The 9,537-nt window shown below is 40.1% G+C and overlaps 1 protein-coding gene across 2 annotated transcripts; it reads left to right on the top strand.

The window, feature by feature from the left end:
- The first annotated feature begins 1,750 nt into the window (after window positions 1-1,750).
- On the top strand, window positions 1,751-7,568 carry LOC109865253 (gastrula zinc finger protein XlCGF17.1-like). Of its 2 annotated transcripts, none has more exons than XM_031798758.1 (2): window positions 1,751-1,860; window positions 6,223-7,568. In XM_031798758.1, exon 2 carries the CDS (start codon window positions 6,228-6,230, stop codon window positions 7,257-7,259), a length of 1,032 nt encoding a protein of 343 aa, XP_031654618.1. In that variant the 5' UTR covers window positions 1,751-1,860; window positions 6,223-6,227; the 3' UTR covers window positions 7,260-7,568. The 2 variants fall into 2 exon arrangements, with proteins under 2 accessions (XP_031654618.1, XP_031654617.1); XM_031798757.1 differs by lacking the exon at window positions 1,751-1,860 and adding an exon at window positions 2,408-2,582.
- The last annotated feature ends 1,969 nt before the right edge of the window (window positions 7,569-9,537 follow it).

Genomic DNA, 9,537 nt, shown 5'->3' with positions numbered 1-9,537 from the left:
ATGGGACACACCTGGGCTCGGGTGTGTCCCAGGATAAATGTACCTCTTCCCCATTCATTGAGGAGACTCTTTCCATGCAGACATAGACATATTTTGGTTGTTTGCATTGGCACCTTTCAACACCCCTCATTATCACATGTATACACGCGACCACTCACTTACACTACTGACTAAACACACACCATTGTTAATTGTATATACTTTACTTCAGTTAATAAATATATTCTGTTATTCTTTATCTCCATGTTGTCTCACTTTTTGTCACGTTCTTCGAGACGGTTTGTGACACTATGGTCAGCGAGCTGGAGCCCAACTAATGGCGACCAGTTAGGACCCAACTAACAGAGCCCAACTAAAACATGACTGCAGATCAGAAGAGCAGAGACATACAGAATGATGGCCTCAATCTCCAACATCAAAAATAGATAAGATTCCATGATGGGTAAACAAAGCTTCCTGAAGCATTGACGCTTTACAGCCAATAGTCTCAAAAATAGGTTCATTACTCAAGACTTTGAGCAACACAGCATTTAGAACAGCCAAATTATTATAGATGACATCCCACACCGTAGCAGCATAGCCTTTATGTCATTATTATAGATGACATCCCACACCGTAGCACGTAGCAGCATAGCCTTTGTCATTATTATAGATGACATCCCACACCGTAGCACGTAGCAGCATAGCCTTTGTCATTATTATAGATGACATCCCACACCGTAGCAGCATAGCCTTTGTCATATTATAGATGACATCCCACACCGTAGCAGCATAGCCTTTATGTCATTATTATAGATGACATCCCACACCGTAGCAGCATAGCCTTTATGTCATATTATAGATGACATCCCACACCGTAGCACGTAGCAGCATAGCCTTTGTCATTATTATAGATGACATCCCGCACGTAGCAGCATAGCCTTAATGTCATTATTATAGATGACATCCCGCACGTAGCAGCATAGCCTTTATGTCATATTATAGATGACATCCCACACCGTAGCACGTAGCAGCATAGCCTTTGTCATTATTATAGATGACATCCCACACCGTAGCACGTAGCAGCATAGCCTTTGTCATTATTATAGATGACATCCCACACCGTAGCACGTAGCAGCATAGCCTTTGTCATTATTATAGATGACATCCCACACCGTAGCAGCATAGCCTTTATGTCATATTATAGATGACATCCCACACCGTAGCAGCATAGCCTTTATGTCATTATTATAGATGACATCCCACACCGTAGCAGCATAGCCTTTATGTCATATTATAGATGACATCCCACACGTAGCAGCATAGCCTTTATGTCATATTATAGATGACATCCCACACCGTAGCACGTAGCAGCATAGCCTTTGTCATTATTATAGATGACATCCCGCACGTAGCAGCATAGCCTTAATGTCATTATTATAGATGACATCCCGCACGTAGCAGCATAGCCTTTATGTCATATTATAGATGACATCCCACACCGTAGCAGCGTAGCCTTTGTCATTTACTAAACCACTGGCCGTGTTCGAGAGCATCAAATCCATGCTGCATTGTGGGTAAATGGTGACTGGCTGACTGATTTATAAATAATAATGAGTAGTTATTTACAATGTATAGTGATTTGAAGGTCAGTCAGTCACCTGCAGTGTTGAACAAGCCCAAAACCAAACCAATCAGGTGGTTGTTCGACGAAATTAAGCTTCAGACGTCATTGATCACGTGCTGCTGATAAAGTGGTACAGGCATCGGCACACTGCTTAGAAGTTTACTGCTTAGCGAGTTGGACGCATGCCGCGTAGCTCCGGGTATCAAACGTAACATCCCTACCGAAAAGCTGACAAAACTAAAATGAGCAAGCAGGTATGATTTTCAAAACTCATGCTTCCTACACTTTAACTTGTTGTCTGAAAATTAAATATACATTTTACTCAACTGCGTTACCCACTCCAGTCAGCAGATGGCGAAGTGAGACTTTAAGTCAATGCTTTTGGTGTGACGTATAATCTAGTGGACGGGAACGCTTCTTTAAACAGCAGCAACAGTTCGTCAGCCACCTCGGTAGCTTGCTATACGAAATAGCCGAACCAATAAAGCTCTTTAGACGCTTTAGTGTATATTAGCCACGGTGATTTAAACCCACTACTGTCCTCTAGTTAGTTATCCGATTTAATTTCATATTTACGGTGTTGTTATTAGTCAGCTAGAGGGCTGGTTAAGTTAGAATTAGCCTAGCTAGCTAACATCCCCGACCATGCGGTCACTAAGCTACTCTCCTTCTAAAGAAGAGGTGGGTATCACAGTAAAACAAGAAGTAGAGGGTGAGGCCGTTACTGTGAAAGAAGAGGAAGACACTTTCAGAGTGAAAGAGGAGGAGGATGTTACAGTAAAAGAAGAGGAAGCATTTTATGGATTGAAAGAGGGGGAGGGGGAGATGACTGTCACATCCACAAAGGCGGAGGAAGAAGAGAAGGAACCTGGATATCTGGGCCCGGTTTCCCAAACGCATCTTAAGGCATCCTATGGTTCTAACAAAGAATTTAGCCATAAGATGGTTTTGAGAAACCGTTCCCTGATTAACACTAGTAAGTACTGTCTTAAAAACAGAGGCACAAACTCTGCAGTTGAACTGATGTTTGGTGTTAAAGCGGAAATCTGCAATTGCGACATCCATATTGTGACTTTTAAATTATTTATTTACAGCCATTGATTCTTGAAGAATATAACACATGCCTCATGAGCTCAGTTCAACTGTTGTACCCCATCAGATCCCCAAATAAGCTTTATTTACTCTAATGTTTAGAAATAATGTAAATCAACACTGTATCGCCTCAACATGGTTAAAACTATAATGTTGATATCATGGATGGTCAGTCCTGGCATCCATAGGTCTGTAGTTACATTTCTCCAACCCCATAATCATTTTTTTACAAAAACAGTGGTGGAATGACAGATTTTGTATTGTTTGAACAGCAGATTGCTGGGTTGTGTGTTTTTTTTTTTAAGGCAACAAAATGGCTGCCCAGAGACTTGGTTTGGCTAACAGCTGAGGGATGGGGGAAGGAGTAACCACTCTCAAATTCATAGAGAACGATATTGTAGAAACCTTAACCCAACACCTAGCAACCTCGTCAAGAAGTTCAGACATCTTGGCGTAACAGTTGTAAGGTGTTGGCTTGACAGTCGCTGGACCCAGGTTTGAGTTCAGCTCAGGGCTACCCCCTAAATTCAATACACTATGAATACAACAACTGGCCATCCATGAGGTCATAACGATAATTTAACCAGGTTTCTAGGCTATATAGTGTATTCTAGAATTCATCCATGATGTCATAATGATAGTTTAACCAGGTTTCTAGGATATATAGTATATTATAGAATTGCCAGTGTAGATTTCCTGTGGGGGTCAAATTTTTAGAGCTCTTGATAAGTCCTTGTATAATATTCAGCCAATTTGTTTTCATGCCCTTACATTAAAGGCAAGACATACCTAGATACAATTACATTCATGAATTGGTTTGAAAACTTTGTTTGAAACCCTTCTCAAAGTTGGTGCCTTGGCAGGTTTGTAAAAAATGGTTTGTCATGAATCACTATTTTTAATTTATTTCAATGTAACCTTTATTTAACTAGGCATGTCAGTTTAAGAACAAATTCTTATTTACAATGACTGCCTACCCCGGGCGACGCTGGACCAATTGTGCGCCGTCCTATGGGACTCTCAATTACGGCCGGTTGTGATACAGCCTGGATTTCAACCAGGGTGTCTGTTGTGACACCTCAAGCACTGAGATGCAGTGTCCGCTCCACCACTCGGGAGCCCCAAAATCATGTTCTAGTGCTGTCCCCAACTAAAATATATCTTGGTCTACCAAGAGTCATCTGTTCTTTATACTAATCACCCCATGTTTTAATAAAATCAACTATATGTGCGTCTGATGCTTTAAGCATGCTTTTTGATTAAATAATTACAGATACACAAATTACTCAAGGGAGCCATTCATCAATATCACCTAACCAGAAGTAGAAAAACTCTCCTCCTCCCGCTGCTGAAGTTTTCAGTAATACACGGCACCAGCGGTCGTCAAACTTTTTCCATTAGGAGTGCTAATTTATTTTACAATTCCTACCAATCTGCATGCAAGTTATGATTTTCATGTGCTCATTTTTGTGGAACAGATACATTTTTTGTTTGTCTTCAACAAACTTTAAACATGGTATCAACTATCAACTGGGTTGGCCCGTGATACTCGTGATAGCAAGCTTGCAACATTGTATAAAATATTCTGGACACTCGGTTTCCCGGCCAGTGAGTTTGGGACAGACACCGCTGTCGGCTATTTGTGTAAAGGATAAGAAGTAATCAGGTATTTTATGACATTTCCACTTGATGGATTACATTTTTCCCTTTTATGCTGAGTGGTTATCGAAAGGGCGAGCGCTGGAAATATTTTATGAAAATACTTTGAGGAACTATTGTCATTCGCAATTGATTTTGATTAGACTTTGTTTACTTGCTGTTTGAGGTGAAGAAAAAATTACTTTGAGAAGCTCCAACTCATTAGTGGTGGTGCGTTAAGACAATCAGAAATACTATCAGACATCCCCAAATGTAACTTTGACTATAATTACTCTTCCCTGAAGGAGGGAAATGAGGTACAACACCTGTTTTGAACCCGCCCTTTCCTGGGTCGGTGAAGAGCGGTAATAAATTCGAGCCTCACACTCATCACCTGTGGAAGGTGGGGCTTCCAGCGAGGCGTGGATTTAATAGTATGTTGTACCTAGTTTCCCTCCTTCAGGGAACAGTAGTTATAGTCATAACGTTAAGCATGCCGTATGATGAACTTCAACTTAAATACTGGATCTTGCTGTGGGACAGTTTTTTTTGTATTCAAATCTCTGAAATGCTCTCTAACTACGTAACATTTAGTGTCTTATGTTATGCTGGGAAAACAGTTTTCATGGGCACAGGAATTCGAAATCATTTCAGTTTGCTTAATCCAATGGTTCTAACACGAGAGTCACCTTAACTTTATTGACAACACCCAAATGGATACTGTCATTTATGCGGTTCTTCAATAATTACACATCATTCTTAATACTGTTGCAATTTAGTTAGTCACATGATCAACTATCAGCTGTTCCAGGAAATCATTTTTTGAATGACAGTCAAATGACAAACATCACGACATGCAACAACAACCAAAGTGCTTCTTCATTCATTACTCTGGTAAAGACGGTTATGACGTCCTCCACATTCGATCCAACATCCCTAACAAATTGATGTTTTATAGTTATTGTCTGCTTGATTTATAGTAGGGTCTCGTTAGTCTGTTTGCACACAGAGATACTTAGCTCATAATGTTTAGAGAACTGTTCCTTGATGGATAGGCTATTGTACAACAAAAAGAGCTATTTTCCTTTATTCAGGACATTTAGAATGACAACACATTACAGCGTAGCCTAGTGGGATTATTGACAAAATTATCTGGTGACCAGATTATGAAATGTTATGACAAAGACATTTTAGTTTCCATGTTTCACCTGAAATATTAAATTATTTATAGTCCTCGGTCTATGTTGTTGTTAGGTGAAGTTATTGGTCCTACAGTAGGTCTATGTTGTTAGGTGAAGTTATGGGCAAATTTGGCAAACACTTAGTGTACAAACCCTCATTGTCAGGCTGATGGAATATCTAGCAAAAAAATAGCATTTTACTGGTTGAAGTGTTTTTTTTTTAAAGTACAAAGCGATTGATTTGCGATGATGACACAAACATATTAAGCAGGACATTCAAGCGAGCCTTACAATTATAATCCAAAGTGGTGTGAAATGCTCTCATAAGCTTCCTGGAAATGGAGGTTACTTCCCTGAGTTTTCCCCCATTCACATACAGACTACATTGTGAAAAACTCAACTCTTTGCTCGCCATTTTTGCTCCAGACAGATATACTACGTCCATAACTAGCGGTTTCCTCATTAGAGGGGAGGAGTTTCTACAACAAATTGCGTGTGCATCGACGTCATACTGCAATTTTAGCAAACACAGAAAGCGTCCTATATTGGAGAACAAAAGTCGTCTGGCACAATGCTTAGGATTTCAACAACTTTAATAACCGATGTCTAGCCTACAATCATCAGGTACTACTAATGTGAAAATATTCCTATTCTTGCTAATTTTGTGGGCCTTTAAACATCTGTCTGACTTTGTGGTTCACGCAGGAGAGATGCGGGACTATCGTGGATCCTCTGGGGAGCCTCAACAACCTCATGATGCTGACGAGGCAGAGAAAAGTATCTCCAGATCAGAACACCTCAAGAAACACCCGCAGAGACCCTCATGGAGGGGAACTCACTGCTGCTCTGACTGTGGGAAACATTTCAAATGTTCATATGAACTTAAAATACACCAGAGAACACACACAGAAGAGAAATGTTATAGCTGTGCTCAATGTGGGAAGAGTTTTACTACATCTTGCAAGCGGACTAGACACCAGAGAACACACACAGGAGAGAAACCGTATAGCTGTACTCAATGTGGGAATAGTTTTTCTCATTCAACCACCCTGATAGTACACCAGAGAACACACACAGGAGAGAAACCTTATAGCTGTGCTCAATGTGGGAAGAGTTTTACTACATCTAGCAGCTGGTATAGACACCAGAGAACACACACCGGAGAGAAATCTTATAGCTGTACTGAATGTTGGAAGAGTTTTGCTACATCTTGCAAGCTGACTAGACACCAGAGAACACACACAGGAGAGAAACCTTATAGCTGTACTCAATGTGGGAAGAGGTTTTCTCAGTCAACCACCCTGAGATCACACCAGAGAACACACACAGGAGATAAACCTTTTAGCTGTGCTCAATGTGGGAAGAGTTTTGTTACATCTTGCAGTCTGACTAGACACCAGAGAACACACACAGGAGATAAATCTTATAGCTGTACTGAATGTGGGAAGAGTTTTTCTCAGTCAACCACCCTGATAGCACACCAGAGAACACACACAGGAGAGAGACCTTATAGCTGTCCTCAATGTGGGAAGAGTTTTGTTACGTCTAGCAACTGGTATAGACACCAGAGAACACACACCAGAGAGAAATCTTATAGCTGTACTGAATGTGGGAAGAGTTTTACTCAGTCAACCAGCCTTATATCACACCAGAGAAAACACACACAGGAGAGAAATCTCATAGCATTGCTCAATGTGGGAAGAGTTTTGTTACGTCTAGCAAGCGGACTTCACAACATATAACACACACAGGAGAGAATTCTCAGCTGTGATCAGTGTTTGTCCTTGATAAAATACCTCTGACCAAACATCAGAAAATACATGAAGGAGTTGTTTCATGATATCAATGAATTAATGTCACAATGTAGAGCGTTTCAACATTCTAGTAGGAGTATTTTAGTCATGTCACGAGGTCGAAACCTAAACGTTTGCCCCTTTTCTATTGATTTGAACTTGATAGGGATGTTAGCTTCACGGAAAATTCCGTTACACTTACCACGTTGGTGACCCACTTGAGTAAAAAATGCGACACTTCAAAATGTAGCTAGCTGTTTTCTACAAATTGCCCTCTAACCAGGGATGTACACATTACTCCCAGATTCTGTGTGGTTTTTGAGCTGTTAGTTTTAACAGGACGTGTAACCTCATCTCCCTCCTCTCAGCACAATTGATTTCAACATGATATCGATGAGTGATGACAAATAAGTGTTGTGTTCCTTTGTTTAGCGACCCCTACATTTAAATGCATCACTCCAAAATGTAGCTGACTGTCTTCTGCAGGTTGTCTTTATTATTATTATTTTTTTGTTAGTTTCAACAGCACGAACAACCTGATTTCCCCCCTAATTGATATCAGTGATTTATTGCTACTTGTCAAAACAACAGCATTTCTGGTGCTTGTGCAGTTTATAAGGAGTTTGTTTTAAAAAATACAAGTAATATGATTATTGTGGCAGATGTTTGTGTATATAGCCCATTTTATGTTTAGGTTTTCAATTTATCACAAACTGTTTCTGCATATTGGTTATTTGATTTAGACAAGTTCAAACTGTGTTTTGACATTGGGGCAATCCCACCTAGCAAAATGTCATTGAAAAGATGTTGAAAATAAGACTATGCAACCAAATATTTCATATTCACAATTCATGTAACATTTAGTAATCATAATTATTTATGTAACCAACTGACATTTTTTGGGGCTACAATTATATTGACATTGTTTCCCTGCTTTTAGAATATCAGGCTTCATTCTCAGATGTGCCAACCCAAATGTACTAGATCGTGACATTGGGGACTGGGCCCCATTCCAACAACATGCCTTTCTAGTGAACCCTGAAAAGAGAGAGAAGCTCCGCCGTGAGTTGGGAAGTTACTACGGCTATTGCATGAGTTTCCTCTTGAAATCAGACATGTCCTTGGTAACGACAACTTGGTTGTTGATTGTCTCAAGGGTGGGCAGTCAAAAGTGTTGTGTTTTGCACTTAGCCAGTGAGTTGCCATGGATCACAATTGATTTTGACTGCACGTTTTTCCGTATTGGAAATTATTTTAGTTTGGGCTCGTTCCAAGGGGGCGAGAGTTCTAGAAGCTAGTGAGTTTTAGGAAGACGAGAGTTCTAGAAGCTAGTGGGGGAAAAACATTTTTTTCTTGTTTTTAATTGTTGATAGCCAGTAGACACCATGTTTATATTGGTGAAGGTGAAGCATTGTAGTTGATTATAATGTGTAATTGAAATTGTTTTATGTTGGTGGTAAGCATTCTCTTATTAAGGGGGAAGGTGTTAGTCTTTAGTTTTTCCATTTATGTTTTGAGGTTGGACTTTTGCCCGTAGAGCTCGTTAGCACGTAGGTTGCACCGATTGGGGTCACCTCGTTAGTTAGTATGTCTTACACCTGTGCTGGCTTGCCCATCTCGTTAGTGGGAAGGTGTTTCACCTGAGCTGGTCCAGGTTCTATTTAAGAGTGCTCCAGTTGTCTTGATAGATGTGGAGAGTCAACACCTTTAGTTGCGCTGCCTATTTGGTTTCCCTTTTTTTTTTTTTTTTTTTTTTTTACATTTGTTGTGGGTTTTTCTTTTGTTTGCCTCTTCTTGGGCAGATTTAGTGGGTCTCATGGTGGGTGTCTTTTTGGTCCCAGTTGTTACTAGTCAACTTTCAGTGGACACTGAGAGCAAAACTGCAACATTATGTTATAATACTTTTATTGCAATCAAATGGTTGTGTTATCCAACAAATAGAGGGTTCTTGTAACTATAGTGTCTGTGTTCTAAACAATGACAGGAGATTTACAATGTCTTTTGGGTGATAAAACCTAAAGAGACCGCATTCCAGAGCATGAGTTAATGTTTCTGTTCTATATGGTACCAGGGAGAGATGACCCCAGGGCCAGACCCTGGTCTCTACACAAAGAGTACTGTTTTTACATCGGATACTTATAATTCTCAGCAGACAGTATCTTTCATACACATCTTAACCTTGTGACCCGTTCTATACATCTGTTGTTTGTCATGCAGGTTGAAAGGG

Source organism: Oncorhynchus kisutch, linkage group LG20, assembly GCF_002021735.2.
Source record: "Oncorhynchus kisutch isolate 150728-3 linkage group LG20, Okis_V2, whole genome shotgun sequence".
Lineage (NCBI taxonomy): Eukaryota > Metazoa > Chordata > Actinopteri > Salmoniformes > Salmonidae > Oncorhynchus > Oncorhynchus kisutch.
The sequence above is the reverse complement of the archived record's forward strand: the minus strand, read 5'-3'. Positions and strand labels throughout refer to the sequence as shown.